The sequence below is a fragment of the Ailuropoda melanoleuca genome, chromosome 2, assembly GCF_002007445.2.
Source record: "Ailuropoda melanoleuca isolate Jingjing chromosome 2, ASM200744v2, whole genome shotgun sequence".
Taxonomy (NCBI): Eukaryota; Metazoa; Chordata; class Mammalia; order Carnivora; family Ursidae; genus Ailuropoda; species Ailuropoda melanoleuca.
The window spans coordinates 197,426,617-197,447,553 of record NC_048219.1 but is presented as its reverse complement, the minus strand read 5'-3'; the positions used below and the strand labels follow the sequence as shown (position 1 = coordinate 197,447,553).

The 20,937-nt window shown below is 59.9% G+C and overlaps 1 protein-coding gene across 1 annotated transcript in view; it reads left to right on the top strand.

Annotated features, from left to right (window-relative positions):
* HDAC4 (histone deacetylase 4) overlaps positions 1 to 20,937 on the top strand; it is a 166,381-nt gene that overhangs the window by 109,200 nt on the left and 36,244 nt on the right. Inside the window, exons 12-18 of the mRNA XM_034655536.1 lie at positions 395 to 581; positions 3,644 to 3,777; positions 7,048 to 7,168; positions 12,462 to 12,508; positions 16,417 to 16,524; positions 18,345 to 18,400; positions 20,193 to 20,280. Coding sequence (XP_034511427.1) covers positions 395 to 581; positions 3,644 to 3,777; positions 7,048 to 7,168; positions 12,462 to 12,508; positions 16,417 to 16,524; positions 18,345 to 18,400; positions 20,193 to 20,280 — 741 coding nt within the window. The remainder of the gene's footprint in view (positions 1 to 394; positions 582 to 3,643; positions 3,778 to 7,047; positions 7,169 to 12,461; positions 12,509 to 16,416; positions 16,525 to 18,344; positions 18,401 to 20,192; positions 20,281 to 20,937) is intronic.

Genomic DNA, 20,937 nt, shown 5'->3' with positions numbered 1-20,937 from the left:
CCGGGTGTCTGGGACCTAAACGAGACATTTCTTCTTGGCTTCGTCTAGAGTCTTTCTGCCCTTGAGTGGGGTGTGGGGTGGGGCAAGTCCAGGGAGCAAACCATGGCAGCGAATGAAGAGTCAGCGTTTCCAGTCTGCGATGTGCTCCTCACGCTCCTGGCATGCAGATCACGTCCTCTCGGTCTCAAGCAAGACAGCAGCAGACTGGCCCAGGAGGGCTGCCTGTAGGCGGGGGCCTCCGTGGGCAGCAGGCAGCCTGTCCCGGGCCAGGTGGCATGTGCCAGTGAACCGGTGAGCGGGCAGATGGTTTGCAGGAAGAGATCTTGTAGCCATTCAGCCAGAGCGGTGGGAGTTTTCCTGGAAGCAGCGAACACCCGTGTCGCCTCTCCCCCAGCAAGCCCTCCTCCTGGAGCAGCAGCGGATCCACCAGCTGAGGAACTACCAGGCGTCCATGGAGGCCGCCGGCATCCCCGTGTCCTTTGGCGGCCACCGGCCTCTGTCCCGGGCACAGTCTTCCCCGGCGTCTGCCACCTTCCCCATGTCTGTGCAGGAGCCTCCCACCAAACCGAGGTTCACCACAGGTACGTGCACGGGGCGGGGCGTCGGGGCGGGGCGGCCCCGGTGGACTGGCCGGCCAGCGCCTGCGGGTGAGGCCCGCTTTGGGGCCGTGCTGTCCAGAGGGTGAGGGGGTGCATGGGTCCGGGGGCCGGCCTGGCCTTACCCTGGCGGGGGGACCAGATGTGTCAGTCACGGAGGCTCTCTCCCCACCCCCCTCTTCTTGACACTGTGGTCTTTCTCGGGCACAAAAGCCCACTTTCCCTTTGCTAGAGAATCCATGTCCTCCAGAGGCAGCCCACAGGCGGGTCAGCGTGGCCAGCAGGCTGGGGGGCTTCCCGTCCATGGTCAGCAGGGACTGTGAGCTTGTCCTTTCTCATCACCCGCTCTGTGAACCGAACCTTCGTGCAGGGCCTTGCCCACACTAGGCCCAGGTAGCTTCTGGGTGTCAGGCCACACGGTGTGAGGACGGCCCAGCCACCCCCAGGCTCTTGCCTTCTGGGTGTAGTTGCCCGTCCTGCCCCACCCCTGTAGGAGCCGGAGAGGAACCCGCCGTCAGGACTCTGTTTCTGCCCAAACGGCACCACGCCCATGGTCAGGGGCCAGAACTGTGTAGGTGGGTCTGAGGCTCCCCGCTCTGAGTCAGGTGGTCCCCACGGCCAGCCATGGCGGGCCCGGGACAGAGGGCCGCGGACAGCTCTGCAGATCGTTCTCGGCTCAGACTTCTCCTCAGAGACAGGGAAAAAGTCCTCTAAATACAGATGGTCTCGTCCTTCTTCAGGCAGCCCTGTCGTAGGACAAAGGACAAAATGTCCTAGTTTTCTGCTCGCTGTAATGTGCAGCCGTGTGTCTGAACGTGGCTAAGTTCTCTTCATTAGCTCTTAAAAGGATACTCTTCATGTTCAGAGAAAGTTGTGATTAGTAATTATCCAGAGACTAAACCAGTGCTTTTCAGAAAGAAAACCAGGAAGTTGCAGAGGGTCACAGATGGAATCAGCACGGGTCCCTGAGGTGGACACATCCCTGAAGGAGACCCCCGTCCCCGTGGCCACGGCAGAAATGTGCCACATAAAATGTGCCCACCATGGGGGCCAGGGAGCCCTCGTGCCACCCAGGGGGGACCCAGCTGGGGCCCCCCTGCTGATGTACTTTCTTAGCTCGTCTGTATTGTTACTTTTTAAAAATGCATGAAACAATGAGTTCCCTATGAAAGAAACAAACAGGATGGAAACGCCGGGAAATTGACAGTTGCCCTTAATCCCACTCCCCAGAGGTAGCCATCGTTAGTAGTCTTGTTTAAATCTTCAGATTTGTTTCTGTGCACGGAAAGGTGGACACAGACGTGGTTTATTTGCGCAGATAGAACTCCAATGTCCCTGTGTGCTCTTTGTTAATTCTCCACGCCCCATCTTGGGGTCTTCCGTGCCCGCGGATGCGGCTTGTCCTGGCTGGTTCTGCCGCGCCCAGCTCTGCACACTCATGCTCCCATGTCCCATCCGTAAGCAGGAGTGACGTGCTGTCACCTCGAGAGTTCCAGCCACATGATCAGTAAATATCAGCCGAGTGCTTTACCGAGGTGATGCCCTGTTCGCTGCACTGATGGGCACCCGGGTTGTTCATGCACGTGTGAACGTGTGTTCTGTATACACACCCACGCGAGTGCAGAGATATGGATCTGTTGCTATTACGATCTGCCGGACACAGCCTCTCGAACGTACGTGTCTTGCCCACACACTTTAGTGCACTGGTAGTGAGTTTCTGCATTTGGGTCCTGCTCCTGACCAGCTGCTTATTTTTACCAGATGTCCACCCTGCCCCCCTCAGTTTTGCTGGTTTACCCAGAATTCCGACAGTGCCGGGGGACTGACTCCTATTAGCCCGACTCACAGAGACCGAGGGGGTGGTCCTGGGACTAGAACCCCCTGAGGCCAGGTGTCCGGCGTGGCTGCAGCTCTGCTCCCCCGTGGCCGGTGACGGCACCTCCGTTCCCCAGCCTCCATCGTGTGGAAGTAGCAGCCGTGGGTCTGACGAGAGCACTTTGCGCGGTGCCCCCACCTCTGCTGGCCAGGAGGAGCGGGTATTAATGCAGGTGCCCCCCACAGAGGCCTGCCTGACCCTCGGGGAGCAGGAGTGGGGGGACTGCAGACAGTGCTGCAGCGGGGCACCCCTCCCGGCAGACGTCTCAGCCCCAACTTTGCTTCCGCTCTGTGGGAGGAGCATGAGACGGGGTGCCTCCTGGAGGGAGCTGTAGGGTGTGCACAGCACCCGCCGGCCCTTTCCCCTTCCTCCAGCCTCGCCTCCAGACACGCAGGACCCATCCCCCTTCACAGCATCTTCCCGCCCGCGACCTCAGTCACTCTGGTCCGGGGGTGTCCCCATTCCCTGTGTAGCAGAGCCCGGGCTCGGCATCCCTCCCTGAAGGTGACCCCGTTGCCTGCGCCAGCAGGCATCACAGCTCTGCCCTGTCCCCAAGGACACTGCAGACGGGTACTTAGCGCAAGTGCCGGGCCCCGGGGATGTCTGTTCTGGGTTGATTTTGAATACCCTGGTGTTTGCCACTTTGTATGTGCTCACACACTGTCCCAGCTGCTCTGGAAGGTTCTAAGGGTAGGAACCAAGTCTTGTCTTTCTTCCGTGCCCCAGAACCTCAGGCAGGACTCAGCCCCGCACACAGCTTCATAGAAAGGCTGCTCCCTGACGAGAGGGCCTGGGATTTGGGGCTAAAAGCTCTTGGGTTTGGAGGACAGCTTAGTCCTGCCACGAGTGCCCCACGGCCGAGGGAGTGGGAGGGGCGTGGGGCAGCCTTTCCTTCCTTTCTTCTTCGCTTGCTCCCCCCACCCCGGGGACCTCTGGGCACGAGCTGTGAGCAGGACGCTTGCCTCTGCTGCTGTTTCTGGGAGCTCCGCTCGCCCTCCGGCGAACCTGGACTTTTCGGACAAGTGGTCCTCGCAGACGGAACCTGTGTTAGCCTCTGTCACTCCTAGGACGGCGGTGCGCCCGGCCAGGCCGCTTTCTTGGTGGGGGGGGGGGGCGGCCGAGGACCCCGCCGGCCGCCCTGACTGCGGCCGGGCCGCGCTCTCCGCCCCAGGCCTCGTGTACGACACGCTGATGCTGAAGCACCAGTGCGCCTGCGGGAGCAGCAGCAGCCACCCCGAGCACGCCGGCCGCATCCAGAGCATCTGGTCGCGGCTGCAGGAGACCGGCCTCCGGGGCAAATGCGAGGTAAGGCTGGCCCGCACACGCCTGCCGCGGGACGCCACGGGACGCCACGGGACTCTACGGGACTCCGGGCGTGCGTGTGCCACGAGCTGGGGAGGGGCCTGTGAGCAGCTCCGTCGTGAGGTCGGGCACCTGCGGGTGGGCCTCAGGGAGCCCAAGGCTGTTTTGCTACGCACCCAGGCCCTCCCTTCCACGAGGTCAGCCTCTGTCCTGCCCCCCGTCCTCCTGCCCTCCTCTCTCCTCCTGGCCCCTTGTCCTCCCCCACCCTCCTCCTGCCCACCCCGTCCTCCTGACCTTTTTGTCCCCTGCCCCCCTGCCTGCCCCATCCTTCTGCACCCTTTCTGTATGCTGTTTCTGCCCTCGCCCACTTTCTGAACCCTACGGCTACTTGTTTTCCTTCTGGTTGAGTCCCTGGAGAAATCATTTCCTAGCTACGCTCCCCTTTGGCACCTGGGATGCATGGCCAGGCCATCATCAGGTCTCTGGCCCAAGGGCAGCGTCTGGAGGCCACAAAGGAAGTCTTTCCTGTTAGCTTTTCGTGGAATGTTCTCTTACTTCCATATTTCCAGAAGCTGCTAGGAGGGTGTAGGGAGAGCCTCGGGCCTTCGAGGGCTTCCCCAGAAGTAAAGTCCCTCCGAGGTGTCAGGGAGTGTGGGAAGCTGAGTCTGGCTGGATGTCAGCCCATGCACGCAGCGCCCTCCGAGGCCAGTGAGAAGGTTCTGGCTGCTCTTCATGTCCCTGCGGTCCCGCAGTGGTGGTGTCACTGTTGTTCACACGAGGAAGGCCGAGCCCCCACCCCCGCCACCGGGGCCTGAAACTCACTCGGCCCCACATTTGGCTGCAGTGGGGCCCCAGCCCAAGAAGGCAGGAAGGCCCCCCTGAACAACATTCTGCGTTTCCTTTGTCCTTGGGGGCGGGGCAGCATTTCCGCTAAGCGACCTGACTGCTCTTGGCCCTGGTGCAGCCGTCACAAGGAGTGCTGTGCTCCTCCTTAAAAGGCCCTGCCCGTACTGTGTGCTTGGAGGGTAGGGGCTCCAGGGCAAGTCCTCCTCTGTGGAGGGGGCCTGGTGGCACCCACCTCCCAGGAGCCCTGCTAGACACGTCCCCCCAAGTAGGGACAGGATGGGACACGGGCTGACACGGGCTGGCCCGCACAGTGCTGTAGGAAAGCTAGAGCCCCACAGCTGATGAACACCGTCCACACCACCTGTCACAGTCCCCCCGCACGACTGGCCCGAGCAGGCATGTGCGGGGAAGTGGGTACGCAGAGCCCACTGTGTGCGTCCACCTGCTCCTCGTACAGAAGCTAGGGTACATGGGGATTTAAGTCATCGGGTTCCCATGATCCCCATATTTACCAGTTTTAGTGTGGTTTTCGAAGGGGGCAGGGGCCTGAAAGCTGGGTCCAGTATCCTGCCCTGCATGCCCTCTGGGGAGGACATGACCCCGCCAGGCTGGTGAGGAGTGTGGCACCCACTCGGGTCTGGCCAGAGGCTGCACCACTGGGGGGCAGCATTGCCCTGGCGGACACCCCTAGGAGGAACTCTCCCGTGCGTGCCCGAGTGTCCTTCTGTGCCTCCTGCCGCCCCAGGGGACCAAGCCAGGGCCCTGCCCCGCCTTCAAAGGCCTACGCCCCTCGACTTGCTCTTTCCCGTCTGGCCTCTCTCCTGGGAGGGTCCCCTCCATTCAGGGGCCTCTCAGAGAGCTTCTTCGCCAGAAGAGCAGACACGCACANTTTCCCGTCTGGCCTCTCCTGGGAGGGTCCCCTCCATTCAGGGGCCTCTCAGAGAGCTTCTTCGCCAGAAGAGCAGACACGCACAGGATTGCAGTGGCAAAACAGCCCACCTGGGGACAATGAGACCCTCGGACCCCTCTGCCCTCCTATGGCCCCGAGGCGGGAAGTGCCACCCACTTCCCAGCCAGGGGCTGCAGGGGGTCCTCGGACCTGCAGACAGGGATACCAAGGAGGAGAGGGGTTTGCCAGACATGGGGTCAGACCTGAGTCGGCAGGTGGTCGGGAAGAGGCCTGGGTGAAGCGTGCAGTGTCAGCATGGCGACATCAGGGATGCAGAGCCTGGTGCCCTCGATGGGTGGGGACGCTGACCTCTGGGTGCGCCTCCTGCTTCAGTCAGCCCAAGGGAATGTGGTGGCCCTGCCTCCCCCAGGTTCCCATGCGGGCCCCCGAGGTGGGAGCTCAGGGTCCAGGTGCTGGACACGGTGGGAGGAATTGGCCTAACCACAGAGAGGTTAGCAGGACCGGCCACGTGGAGGCCCGAGCCTCCTGGTCCGTGCCCCTTGACATGCCCCCTCCAGGGCCCGGCCTCCCTTCCCCGTGCTGCTGCGTTGGGCCCAGCTTGACAGTGGAGGGCGTGGAGCTCATGGCCCCGTCCACACCAGGAGGCCGGGCTGGCAGAGACCCGGCCACAGCCGCCCTGCATCTGCTCCCTCTCCTCTCGTTTCCCTCCTGTGTCCATGGGCGTCCCTTGGGAAGCTGTCACCCGTGAGCAGTTACAGATCCTCCACCAGGTGGCGGGGAGCGAGAGCAGCCCCTGGACCACCACCACGGCGGCCACCATGGCCGTGTAGACGTTTGTGTGACCGTGGCCTTCGGAAAAGCCACGTCGGTGTGAAATGTTAGCTTTAACCTCGCTCCATAAGCCACCGTCCTTTTAAAAGTTTAAGCGTAGCCCAACTAAAGAGTAGATTTGATGTTAATTTCTGGGGAAATGTGAAAATAACCGTGTGGCCTTGAAGTGAAGAGTATCCACGGCGAAGGAAGCTGTGGACAGACACGCAAATGAGCCGAATTCGCTGACTTCAGGCCCGGTGCGGGTCGCAGCGAGGGGCTCGAGCCCGGGGTTGGGGGTGTGCAGGGCCTGGGTGTGAGCCCACGGGCCCGGAGAGAGCAGCCCCCACCAAGTGCGGCAGCCCTCCCCCCCGGACGAGCAGACCCCAGCCGCTGGAAAGCAAAGTAGCAATTTGATGCCAAATCATTTGGGTGACAGGGAAGGTTAAAGCGTTGAAGGCTGGAATTATCTGTCTAAATCCGTTTTTTAAAGTTATAATTAAAGTGTAAACCCTTCAAAACATATTTTAAATATTTTTTAAATGTGTTGGGTGCTGTTTACTTCTTGTTTTGCAAGAACCAGATAGTTTTGTGCCCGTGTACGTATACAGTTTCCTTGGGGTGGTGCTTCTCCTGCGCGTGGTTCTGCGGCAAGCAGGCCCCGCGGGCGCCGGGAGACACGAGCACCCCTTCCCCTGTCGCTGCAGTGCATCCGCGGACGGAAGGCCACGCTGGAAGAGCTGCAGACGGTGCACTCGGAGGCGCACGCCCTGCTCTACGGCACAAACCCCCTCAACAGGCAGAAACTGGACAGTAAGAAACTTCTAGGTATTTCAAGGCCTTCTTTACCTTTACCGCCCGAGGCGGTGTTTCCAGCCCTGTGCTCGCTGGTCCCGCCCTGGCCCCAGGCGGCGGCGGCGGGGTCGGCCCTCTGCGTGGCGACCGCACCAGGTACCGAGCTGAGGGCTGGAGGAGGGTCTCTCCGTCGGCATTCGCGGGCCACCGGTTTCTGGCCTGTGTCAGCTGTGTGCTCTCGATGCTGGTGAGAAGCCCTGGGTTTGTGGAATGTCCTGTAACCGGCGATACCCAAGGCTGATTGGGGCGGGGTGGGGGGGGGTGGTACTCAAGCTCTGGGCCTGGGCCTGCTGTGAGCCTGGAGCCTGGAGTCGGGGAGAGGGGAGGGGTAGCCTGGAGAGGGCTCTCTGCAGGGTCTGGGTCGCCGAGCTGGCTGGCGGATCCTCCCGGCAGCCGGAACTTACCAACGGGCATCCGCTGCCTGGGGAGGCGGTGGGAGTCTCAGCAGCCTCCTGCCCCTTGGGCTCCTGGGCGCAGACCTCACCCTGTCACTGCCCTTCCTGGGCCCTTCTCACCCCAGCCTCCTGGCCACCTTGGACCTGGAGAGACGTGGTGGGCTGGTTCCTCTCCGGTGTCCCCAGAGGCTCTGCTCACGCTGTGCTGGGCGGATCCCGCTGCAGTGTGCCCTGTTCACTCACACGTGCATGCATGCGTGTGTACCCGCTCCTTCACTCCTTCCTTCACTGCCTCGCCCCCTTAGGGAGCACATCTTTAGTGCTGGAAATCCCATCAGCACGAAGCTGCCTGACACGGTTGCAGTGGCTCTTGTCTGTGGAGAGGGGGGAGCTGGTGGCCAGGAGGAAACCTGTGGGTTCTGTCCTTGGGGGGGGCAGTCATGCTGCTTCCTGAGCCCCACTGCCCTGTAGTAACAAGGCCTTCGAAAGACATGACTTCTTGCTCTGGGAGACGGGAAAGGCCCCAGCGGCAGGAGAGCCTGGAGGTTGGAGAAGCAGGTGGCAGCCGCAAAGCGTCCTCCAGCGCTGTGGACAGAAACCACCAATGGGACCCACGGACTCAGATGGCAGAGACCCTGGGCCTGGGGTGGAGGGTAGGGAGCGGTCAGACCAGGGGCTAGGCCAGAGGTCCTGAGGAGCCCAGCCTCCCATGCCCTCCCAACCCCTGGACAGAAAGGGCACGGGACTCCCTGTTGGGACGAATGTCAGGAGCAGAACAGGGCGAGGCATGTGCCTACCCCCTGCCTCCCCTCCCTGCTGGGCTCCCCTCATGCAGACCCTGCCCTCAGGCAGACATTATAGACCCCTCTTCAGAGAAGAGCCAGCCCAAAGGAAGCTGACACGAGGATGCCCAACAGGGAGCCCCCAGTTCAGATGCCCACTGTGTGCCTGGAATGCCCACTGGCTTTTAGGCCTCCGTCTGAGGACAGATGACCAAGGATTATCTGCACTTGGGGAAGCACTTCACAATCTGAAACGGCAGCTCAGAGGACAGAAGTCTGGGAGATGAAGGACACTAGAGAAAACGAGAACTGTCCTTGCTACCCTTAAAGAGAGGAGCTACCATGGCCACGTAACTTGGACCAGAGCAGCAAGGCAGGAAGAGACCCAGAACACTAAAGAAAGTCCCATCAGACGCAGTTGCAGGAGTAGACAGTCCCAGGCTGGGAGGTAGGTGCGGTCAGTCCCCTGGAAAGCGAGAGGAAGAGACTCAAAGGAGTGTTCCTGACGCTCGGGCGCTCCCAGGGAAAGCGAGAGGAAAGGAAGGGAACACCGTGACGCAATCACGAGCCAGCCCCAGAACCACAGGGCGAGCCACACCGCCCAGACCCCCCGAGGAGCAGAAGGGACAGACTTGGAACGGCGGGACCAAGTGAGGTGCGCCAGATTCCAGGGCAAATGCCCCCACGACACCAGGGCTGCCTCGCCAGTTCTGGGTCGAGGCTCTTCCCAGCCTGAAGCTTTGACCCAGCCAGGAAGGGTGAGGAAGAGCAGAGGCATCGGCAGACATCCTTCCTCCAGGCTCCCAGAGGACACACTTCTCCAGCGTGGAGGGAGGCTGAGAGGGTGGACGCTGGGCCACAGGCGGGAGAGGGAGTTGCTGAGCAAGGAGGCTGTGCGCGGAAGTCCAGCACAGCGTGATCGGCGGGATGGCCCGGTCCCCACGGTCCTGCAGGGTCCTCCAGGAAACACTGCTCCTGCCAGGGTGATGCCTCGGCTGCCTGGAGTGTTCTCCAGCACGGGAGAGATGCCCGTGGGCCCCGTGCAGTCATCGGTGCTGCCAAGGCATGGAACCAGTAACCCCCGACCTCAGTGGTCGCCCTCCTGGTGACCTTTCTTTGGCACCTCCTGGGCCCAGGTCAATGATGGGGTTGCCCCTCCTCAGGTCAGGCCGACGTCACTGGTCCTCTGAAGCCCCCTGTCCTGTTTCTGGCCTCTTTGCTGAAATGTCTTCCCATTATCTTCATCCCTGTTTCTCCCCTGGGGGATGCAGCCCTTTGAGTGTGTTTCGTGTTCATTTCTTTGTTGTGAAGCACACTGAGTGTGTCTGTGTGTAATTCACAGCAAGGATATCCTCAATTATTGTTTCCTCTTTCTTTTCTGCTGAACACTGTGTTTAAAACCCCATTCCCGTGGCTACAAGGACAACTAACCAGTTACCTTCTCTGCCCTTGAGATCGATTTTTAAATGTCTGATGCTGTTCTAACCAGGAGTCCTATTGTCCGTCTGACTGGTCCAGACGTAGTAAAGTTGGCGCTGACCTCAGGTGTTGCTCACAGCCCTAATTGGGCATTTGGACACTACTGTGTGAGTTGCCCTCCTCTTTTTATGGGATCCACAAATTTCTAAGCCGTACGTGAGAAGACCTGCGTGGTCATCGAGGTCGTGCCGCTTGGCATGGCGCAGGTGGGCTGACGGGGGCTGCGTGCACTGGAGGTGTGCAGGGCCCAGCCTTCAAGGTTCCCGGAGGTCCAGGTGTGTCTCCTGACGGCAGCCACCAGTCAGATGGCCGAGCGGTGCCTGGCAGTGCTCGGGAAGGGTCGAGAGAAGAGCCCGTGCTGCAGGCATGATGTGAGGACGTAGCTTCCCCACGTCCACAGTCCTCCCAGTGCACCTGTCAGCAGCCGCCATGATGGGCCAGCAGTGGCCCTTAATGCATCAGTCACCACTTCTGCCTGGACAGTTGTGGCCTCACCAAGGTGATGGTGGCCCCAAACCACAGGAGGCCAGGGGGGGCCAGATGCGAGCAAGCGGCTGGAGACAGATGGAGATGAGCTGTGCTGAGAGCAGCCACGGGCCTCAAGAGCTCTTTCCAGAACCGCTTCCCTGTGCAGACCTCCGTGCTTACCGCCCTCTTGGGACTGCGTGAGATCCTACCTTTTCTCACTCTTTTGATCGTTGCTTGCTGGATAATGAGCCAAGTCAAAATAGCTAGGTGATTTATGTTTTTAATGCAGAGCGTATTGGTTCTAATTTCACAAAGAGAAATCCAGTGTCTTCGCAGAAGCTTTTTCCCTTGGACTTGGACACAGTTGTGTCTGAAGTCCCACACACAGACCTGTGACTTATCTGGGAAGAAAGTGCCACATTCCTGTTGGGAAGGTCCGTGACACAAGAACCAGTCATGAAGCCATCCCCAGCCCCAGTGGCCACCCAGGGCCATGTATGTTTGGAAGGCTGGACCTGTCAGAGCCACTCACCGGGCCTCAATCGATGCCCTAGACCATTAGGCAGGCCCGTTACAGGATACGGGGCAAAGTAGGACCACGAGAGACTTGGCGTCCATGCCCTCTCCTGCCCTGGGCCTGTTCCCCCAGCCCGTCTTCTCCCTCCTGTTGGCTCCCTGTAGAGGGTCACGGTCCATACTGAGCAAGCCCCTCAGGAACCACCCTCCTCGGCATTCTGCCTCCTGCCCGCCTGGCCAGCCGCCCACCCACTCACGGGGCAGATCACCGGGTATGGGCCGGCACTGAGTACAAGGGAAGGAAGGCTCACCTGTCCCCAGCCTCACAGGGGCTCCACTGAGAAGGCGTTTGACTAGAGCCGGAGCCACAGGTCCAGGCAGTGGCCATCAGCGGGACATGGCATGGAGGAGGGCTGGGGGGTGGGGGGCACAGGGGAAACAGGACTAGGGTGGACCCAGAATCCAGGCATTTCAGAGGCAGTGGGGGAGGGGTGGCCCTGGTGAGCATGAGCATTGCGTGAGCTGCGGGAGGGTGCAGGCCGGAGCCTGGTGCATGATGTGGCCCTCTGGAGGCTCGGGCCCTGGTGTGGTCCTCACCAGGAGCTGGGATGAGGTGGGCACAGACCAGGTCCAGTGACCCAAGACCTGTTTTCTTCCTGTGGTCCTGGTAGTGCGATTCCTGAGCATTGAGGGGCAGGGGCCGTGTTTTGGATCGGGCAGAAGGTGTTAGGAGTGGGCCTCCCCACAGTGAGCACAGCCCTGCCGGGTCCAGAAAGCGGAGTCCGAAGCTGGCCTAAGGAACCTGCCAAGAAGGCCTGGGGGCCACGGGGCCAAGGCATAAGGGAGCAGGGAGTAGCCAGGCAGCAGAGAGGGCCTCTCCTGGGTCAGCCCTGGAGGGGCGGCAGCCACATGGAAGCAGGCTTCTCACTCTGGGGGGTGGGGGTGGCTCTGCCTTGTGACAGCCAGCCGTGGATCCCACTGAGGAAGAAGGCAGTCCGTACTGTTGTCCCGGGGCACAGGGCTGAGCCCTTTGGGAGAGGGGACTTGCCTCTGCGTCTCGGGCTGGGGAAGGCCTGGATGGCCAGCTCCAACACTGTGGTTTCTTAGCTGCGCGCCATCCAGGTGGACTGGGGATGTTTCTAAATGGGGAGGGGGCTATCACTCTTCGCATACCCGAGAGTCCCTCCGTGTCTACAGGGTTCACCGGAGCCTCGAACCTGGGAGTGTGAGGGCCGAAAGGAGGCTCACTGAGGGCCCAGGTTGGGTGTGTGAGCGGCGAGATGTGCTCGGGACGCAGCCTTACCAGGTGGTTCTGTGGGATGTACCTGAGCTCAGGCTAGAGGAGAAGCCCACCTCTGGGGCCCATGCCTCAGAGGAGTGGCTGTTGCCATGGAGAATTCCAGGTCTATTCACAGGGGCCGTTCCCATGCGGCCCAAGCCACAGCGGGCCACAGGGTGATGTCTTGTAACCTTTGGAGCCAGTTTGCCCCTCGGTACGTGGATACACAGTCCACAAGCACCAGAGTGCCATGTGGGCACCCCGTTTCCAGAGCCCATGCTGTACTCCTTGTCCACGGGGTGCCTGTGACCTTGCCCTCCTGACCTTGGCTGTCCTTCCCCCTGCAGGCTCGCTAACGTCCGTGTTTGTCAGGCTGCCCTGCGGTGGTGTTGGGGTAAGTATTTCTTTAATGTGCAAATAATGTCCTGTTTGTTCTCGGGGTCCCAGTGGTCACAGAAATCGCTGCCCTGTTTTCCGCCGAGTGGATAATTGCTGCCAGGTGTTTTCCATAAACAGGGTCTGGCGGGCGGGGCTGCCCCACGCTCGCACGTGTGGCTTCAAAGGCCTGGGAGCCTGGGAGCATTTGGGAGGCCGGACTTGGGCACCTTCCTCCAGGAAGGTCGTCTGGCACCCATGCTCGCTTCGGGAAACAGGACCTGGTGTGCAGGTCGGGGTCCCCGCCTCGCCTGCGGAGGAATAGCGCGCTCATACTCAGGCTGGGAACCCATCGCGCAGTAGAGCAAGGGTGTGTGTGGTCGCTGCGTCCATGGCCAGCCCGAAGCCCCAGCTGAAGCTCAGGACGTGGAAGCCTGGTGTTTATGGGACCTGTGAAGTGTGCAAAGCCGCTAGCCAGGCTGTGCTTGCTGCTTTTCTACGAACGATAATGCCCTTAAGCAGACCCGCTCTGGTAGACCCTTAGGAGAACCGGTGCCCTTCACACGGCTTTCCCCAACCCTGCTGTGGGCGCCGAACCGTGAAGGACGCTCCAGTCCAGACATCCAGCCCTCCCTTGGCGCAGCGAAGGTCAGGTGTCCCCCGCCAGAGCTCCTCGTTAAGGGAGAGGGGCTCCCCCGGCTCCCATCGCTTTGGGTGAGAGGGGGTGGGGGCAAGAGCAGGCCCCTGAGGGCAAGCCCGAGCCTCCCTGCAGCGGCCCTGCAGGCCAGAGCGCATAGAGAGGCGAGGCCGGACAGACGGCACCGACAGCAGAGCTGCCCAGGCTGGAACTGGGCCGCGGCTGAGTGTGTGCCTAATTACAGATCGCAGGGCGAAGCTCAAGGTCTGGATTCTGTTATGGAAATGAAACAAAATTGTTTTCTTCCTGAGTCTTTACAAAACTCGCTGCTTTGAAAATTATCCCGTCAGAAAGAGAATAAACGGCATTTACTCATACCACCAGCAAGCCCCCTAGAGTTATTTTATTTTGTATTGTAAGTAGGCTGCAATCTCTTAATTCGGGGCAAATTTTTGGCCAGACTTAAAACAGCTTGGATTCGGCTGCCCTGCAAGGCAGGATTTATAATTTGCAAATGAAAGCTAAAGTCAGGCCTGGGGCCTGGAGCCAGGCAGCCCCCCACCCCACGCCCAGTGTGCGTCCAGACCCCAGCCCCCGCAGGCTGACCAGCACCCACCTTCACATCCAGGCACAGAAGTGCTCCAGAGCAGGGAGATGGTGGGAGATGCCACCAAGTCCAGCTGGGTAGAGGAGGAGCCCACGCACTCATCAGTGGACAGTGTGAGCCATAGAGTGTTTCGGGGATGGTTCTCTCTCCGTGGTTTCCCATCGTTTCCTCTACAGGGAGGGCGAAGCAGCACAGTGCTTACGTGGGCGCACCATGTCCCCAGTGGGAGGGCTGCCCGGGGGGGGGGGGCCGGGAAAGCGAAGTAACCCCTAGGAGCCAAAGGTGGGTGGAGCATGGGTGCTCTGGGTAGTGACACAGGTAGGGAGAGGCTGCTCCGCTTGTCCTGAAAGTTAGTTTGAATTAACATTTGCGGTGTGTGATGGTGTGTGAAAGTTACTTGCAAACTGGTTTTCTCCTTACCTGGGCTAAGGAGAGGCTTCGAATCACTGTAACTTTTTTTCAAAGGAAATAAAAGAAACTTCTGCTTTGCTCACCTCCCGAGGATCCCAGTTTCCCCTTAAGGGGACTTGGTGTGGGTGAATTCCCCTTCCTGCCAGGGCTATGGCCCCCCTTACTGGCCCTGGATGCCCTGGAGCTGTGCCCCCAGCTCCATGGCTCCCCAAGGGCCATGTTGTGCCCAGAATCAGCCAACCCCTGGGGCATCCCTTTTAAATTTCTGCAGGACGCGACCTCCAAATTTTCCTCTGCTTGTTCCTGGCTTTGCCTAGGAAAGCGGGGAGCTGGCCTTCACTCTTTGCTGTGGTTGCCGCTCCTGCATCAGCAATCGTACTACCACCCTGCGCCCCCCCCCCCCCCCCGCTGAGCCTTGTGCTCCTGGAACTCAGGGCTGGACCCTGGCCATCCTGGGCCGGTCCGGCCGGCAGCTGGTGGCCAGCAGCTGGAGGACTTGGGCTCTGAAGCTGAGGGACGTCTTGTTGGGTTCTCTGAGGACAGGGACAGCCTGGGACCTGGCCCCTCACTCTGGGCAGGACATCATGGGGCCTTTTGCCCTGGGGTCACACACAGAGAGCCATGAGGGTTGTCCAGCCTGCCTCCTGGCTCCGGTTCCCTGGACAGAAGACCCAAATCCTCTCGTTCTGGGGAGAAGTAATCGAGTGGTTCTGTGTAAACCGTGTTCAGTCCTCAGGGGAGCAGCCTCTGGCCAGCCTGGCCCGGTCATCCTCACCCTCTTAGAAGGCACAGCCGAGGTTGGGACCCCCCCGGCACTCTCGCCCGAGGACTGTCACCTTCGATTTTAACGAACGGCCCTGCAGCTGAACAGTTCCGTTTGAACGGTTCTGTTTGAACGGTTACTTCCATGAAGAGCGGTCCCGTGTTATTTACAACAGAAGCCGGGCTTTGAAAGTTGAATATTAATGCTGCGGAGAGTCGGCAAAGTGCAGAGCGTTCTTTGGACATTTGGAAACTATTTAAAGAACACAGAGGTTTGGTCATTGAAAAGAATAGCCCTCACAGAATAACACTCCTCCGGAAATGGCTCGAACCCCTCATAAATGTATTTTCAGTCATCTTGCTTTGAAGATGAAGCTTCAAGCGTTCGCTGCAGGAAATCCACCCCCCGCATAATGACCGGTGTCTTTGTCAGGTGGGCAGGGGCCCGTGGGCGCCTGGACGGACCTGGGCAGGCGCAGGTTGGCTATGTCCCCTCTGTGTGTGGCTGCCTGGCCTCTGTCTCTGGAGTCCCGGAGCGTTCGGTCCTCGGAGGAGGTTGATTTGGGAAGGAGGGGCTCTCACATAGACTTGGCAGACACTGTTACAGGGGACCAGCCTGTGAACGCGCAGCTCCTCAGAACTCTCACCGGGCTGGGCACGTCCCCACGAAGGGCACATGAGCGTGCCCGAGGCTCCGGCTGCCCCGCAGCTGGAGGTGGTGCCCAGGGGCCCTTGCCCGGGCTCCCAGGGGCTACGTGCTTCATCTGGGCCCTCCGGTCCTGCCCCCGCTGGCTTGCAGAGCTGGCTGCTGAAATTTCTCTGCCTCCTTTAATGCGCACAGTAGCCAGAGCTCTAAAAAAATCTAATGAGCCTAAGTAAACAAACAGAAATGACCTAAACGTGTTTGTGCCACACACGTTTCTCTGTTTGAGGTGGAACAGCCCACCGGGCCAACACCCTGTCACCGGGGCAGAGCAGTGCATGGCCCCCGAAGGCCGGCTCCTCCCACCCCCTGCGCCCACTCTTGTCCTTCGTGCTCCCGTCCCACGTCTGGAGCGACTTGTTAAAGTCAGCAGGAGGTCAGGTCTTCCTGTGGGGAGACCCGATTCCCACTCTCCTGACATTTCACTCTGGGGATAGTATCGCTCCCCTGTACTTGCAGCGACACCAGACAGACAAGGAGCTTGGTGACCTTGACGCCATTGCTCTGACCTCACACACATTGGAGCACTTGGGGAAAGCAGTGAGCCCTCAGAAGGGGTAAAGTCATGCACCTCTCATTCCTTCTGTGTTTGTGGTTCTTTTCCTATTTAGTATTTTTTGGCATATTTTCAAAAAAAAAAGCCCGAATGTGAGCTGGGTGTGTCGTATAATTAGTGAAGAAGAGGTGAGCGGCTCCGTGCCGGGATCCCACGGGCTTCGCAAGCCCCCAGCTGCATGGCCCCGCAGGAGGGGGGGGCAGGGGTGACGGCCGACACGTCCCCTCACGGCAGGACCCTTGTCTCCACAGGTGGACAGCGACACCATATGGAACGAGGTGCACTCGTCAGGGGCGGCCCGCCTGGCCGTGGGCTGCGTGGTCGAGCTGGTGTTCAAGGTGGCCACGGGGGAGCTGAAGGTCGGTGAGCACCCTGCAGAAACGGGCCCGGAAAGGAGCCCGCCAGGGGCTTTCCGACGGGGTACGGTGACAGGGAGGACGGCTCCTGTCCGGGGCCAAAGGCGGGCCCTGCTGACCCCCGGGAGCAGCTTGCGCTCTTACCCTCTGTTGAAGAACCCCGGAGCTTTGTGTAAGGGTGTCAGCACCAGTGACCGCCATGCTAGAGGTTGAAACCGAGCACTTTGAAAACATATTTATTCATTTGAAACTCACAGGAACGCCCGTCTTAGCGGACGAGCTGCCGTCTAGACCTGCTTCTGCTCCGTCTCCGGCGACTGTGGTCACTAGAAGCACATAAAGGCGCCTGGCCTGATGCGGAGGCGGGGGGGGGGTGTACACAGCTCTCTCAGATGACCGTGGAGATTCTTCCCAGATGCTCCACCACAGGTCCACACGTGGCAGTTTCTCGAGGTTAGCGGCACTGTGGGCCCTGAAACAGTAGCAGTGAAGCCTGCCGGGTGTTGCAGACTGACGGCAGCTTTCGTGCACGCCGGACTTCTGCAGCACGGTGTCCTCCCCATCTGGACGTATGGGCTCCTTGAATCAGGCAGATCTTCCAGCAGCCCGACCCATCCTGTCGCACAGTGTCAGGAATCGCTGATTTTTGAAATCGTTCATATCGGCGCACGTCCCGTCGGGGGGTGGGGGGGTCCTCTGAGTGTCGGGAAGAGCTCAGGGCACATGTCTGCCAAACTGCTCCTCTTCACACAACAGCCCGAGTCTGGCCCCTGACCCCACACGCACCTGCCCGTGCTTCCCCTTTGTCGGCTCGGGGTGTTAGAAGGTGTGCGCTCACGGGTGGGGACTTAGTGCCCGTTGCTGGCACTGCCCTGGCACCGTCGTGTGCCTGTCAACACAGTGAGAAAGGCAAACCAAGTCAGGATTGTTAGGAGAACGGGCCCCCAGAGGAGCGTGGGGACCCCAGAGGTCTGCAGCCCACACTCCCGAGAACCGCTGTGCGGGGCTCGTGTGTGGGGACGGCCTGGTTCTGCAGCGCTGGCAGTGCAGAAGGTGGGGCTCCCCGTGCCCGTGTCCCTCACCCTGTCCCTCCCAGAGCTGGCCCTGCAGCAGGCTGAGTACCGCGGCCCCATCCTCGACGGTCAGCCAGCCCGGGGGCTCCATGCCCAGCCGTGACCGCACAGCTTCCTGCTGGCGAGACGCGACATGCCCATTTAAGTCGTCTTCATTGCAGGGGTACAGAGTGGTTTACAGATGGCTCTTTAAAGCATCAGTGCCTTAGAGGTCCTGGGGCAGGGACAGCTTCTCCAGCCTCCGAGCCACTTCTTCCAAGTAAATGGGTTGCTTGTTTTCTATAGTGCCCACTCCCCTGGGAGCCGAGTTGTTCATGTTAAGGCCAGACTCGGGCAGGAGCCCCTGGGTTGAGCCCCTTGTACTTTATCTGCACCTAGGGTTCCCGTCAAGTGGCTTCCTGGGGGTACTGGTGCCCAGGGTGCCCCGTCCACTCCTATCCAGATCCCCGAGCTAAGCAGCTCCAAGCCTTCTTGCCTGTGAGCCATCAAAGATAAAACGTCAGGGATGAATTCACCTTTTATCTTACTGACCGTGACAACCAGACGATCTCTTTAAAAGCAGGGACCCAGACGTCTTTGAAGTGCTTACAGCCAGCCCTTTGTCCTGTCCCCGTCTGTGAGCCCAGACGTGCTGTGGCTCTATGTCCTTGCGTGACTCTGAACCTGCCAGCAGTCCCGTCTGTGCTCATTTTCTTACTGATGTGAACCCCTCTTCCTCCCTGTTTCTCCTCCATCTGGTGTCGTGTGCAGAACGGCTTTGCTGTGGTCCGCCCTCCAGGACATCACGCAGAGGAGAGCACACCCATGTAAGTGGACACGCGGCCGTGGTGGGCAGGGGTGTGCCAGTTTTTCTGATTCCTCTTCTCAAAGGGCTGGGCTGCACCTGAGTGAAAACACAGTCCTGACTGACTAGCGCAGCTCAGAGCAGCCCCGGGGACCTTTGCTGCTCAAATCAGGAACCTACAAATGTCAGTCTAGAGAAGTCTTCTCAGCCTTCACTCTAGTAAAAAATTGGGTGGAGACTTAAATTGCACCAGAACAAGTTTATGTGGCACTTCATTGTTCTAGAACATTCTGACCAAACTCCTCAGGTCATCTCCCATGTGGCCTTCCAGCTGACCTGCTTATGGTGTGGTACTACTGAGGCTGACCTCTCAAGGTCATGAGCACAGGGTCCAGCTGTCTGGACTCCACTGGGATTCAGCCTAGCCCTGACTATGCACATATCTGTGGAGCTGGCGAGGCAGCAGGTGTGGCATGCAGATTGCCCAGGTGCCCTGGGGACAAGCAGTGGCAGGTGGGGACCCACCTGGGACGGGGTCACAGGGACCCGATGCTGGGCCTCACCAGCTACGCACCAGGTACCTGGTGCCAGGGGTGGGCTAGACATGCCTTCTCGTGGGACCTGGGAAACCAGTCCAGCGGGCAGGACGGGCACCATGGGAGGGTGGATGTCCCCTGCTAGGGGAGGTGGGAGAGGTGACATCAGGCTGTCCCCTGAAGAGTGAGTAGTGATGGGTTGGACGGCAAGGACCGTGCAGATGGAGCCCGGCTGGGAAGCCAGGAAGTGCAGGGAGGGGACGCCGGAGCCTGGTCAGGGGCGGCTAGAACAAGGCTGAGGAACCGAGGGCTGAACTCTCACTCCCGAAGGGGCCTGGGCTTTGGCTCCCAGGCAAGCGGGAGCCCTCTGTCCTCCACATGCACTAGTGAAGGCATCGGACTGTGGTTTGAGAAAGGACTCTCCTTCCCAAGGAGGAGGGAGTGCCTGGAAGCTCCTGAGAGCGGCTTCAGGTTACACTTGCTGCCTTCCCCGAGAAACCCTTGGCTCGGTGACGCCACGACCCAGAACCCTCCATGCTGTTAGGGTCAGGATCCTGTGTGTTTCCTTCCTCTGAAGGCAGTTTTCTAATCTGAATCTAAGCTGTCGGATATCCTGGAGTGGAACCCAAAAGCACGCAGATGGCAGATGGAGCACTGAGGAGCGTGTTGGTGGGGGGGTGTTGGGGCGTTTGGGTGCATGTGCCCCTGAAGCTCTGGGTGCCGGCGCCAGAGGCCGTGCGTCCTGCTGGGGCGGGGCGGTGGGGGGGGGCTTGCAGGTTGCATGCCTGGGTTCCCAAAACAAAACCACCCAAATTTCCCTGTTTTTGCGGTAATTCAGGCAAAGGGAACACTGGAGTTAGATTTTCGGTCTTACTTGAATGCCGTTGTTAGCTTGTTTTTGCACCTTCTTGAAGAAGACAGCAGAGTTACTCACGGGAGTGATGTGTGCCCCACTGTCACACATCTGAGAGCCTAGACGGATAGGCAGGAAGCAGGTCAAATATGTGCCCTCATTCCTCTGCGGAGGCCGGCCGGTGAGCGGCTGCCTAGTTCTGGGCCAGGGAGGGCGGCGTGCCAGTACACCGTGCAACGGGCTTCTCGCCACAGCACCACGGTGTGCATGTGGGGGACGTGGGGGGCCTGTCAATCGGTAGCATCGGGTGAGGGAGCCGGGCATTGACCAGACGCTCCTGAACTCTCGGGACTGCAGCCGGTCCGGCCCGCGTTGTGTGACGACTGGTGACAGCCCGTCTTCCCCGTCCGTCCTCTCGCCTGCAGGGGCTTCTGTTACTTTAACTCCGTGGCCATCGCAGCCAAGCTTCTCCAGCAGCGGCTGGACGTGAGCAGGACCCTCATAGTGGACTGGGTAAGTGGGGCCTGTGCCCTGAGAGGGGCTGGGGTTTGGGAGCCCACACGCTTCCCCGAGCAGACAGCGTCACCTGTGCAGAGACGAGGCAGGCTTTTTGCCCCCATTGACATTGGATCTGGGGGCCTTAACTTTCTGGAAACTACCTGAAATGCAGAAAATAAAAGTTCGAACCTGTCGCGAGTCCACTTCACAGCCATCAGCCAGTCCTGCTGATAGCTGGGCCCTAAAATGTCCAGAGATGTGCCTGTGGTTGAGAGCAGCAATCGAAGGGTAATCCATGGCAAGACCTCGTTGAGAAGCGGGTTGGGGGGTTGGGGGGTGGCTGTGATGGCCACAACCTCACACGTCCATCTAAGTGTGTGGGCCACACTCCCCCACAACCTGACATGGCACCGTGCGTCTCTGTCCCCCCTGGCGGAAACACCTTCCTACTTCAGCCTGGTGACCCCTCATGCTGGCTTAGCCTCCTTCCCATTTTCCTACAGGTGGTGTCTCTTCTCACAGTCCCACTGCCCCAAGAGGGTAAAAACGCTACGTATATTATCAGAGTTCCAAATACAGCTTCTTTTTTTTTTTTTAAGATTTTATTTATTTATTCGACAGAGATAGAGACAGCCAGTGAGAGAGGGAACACAAGCAGGGGGAGTGGGAGAG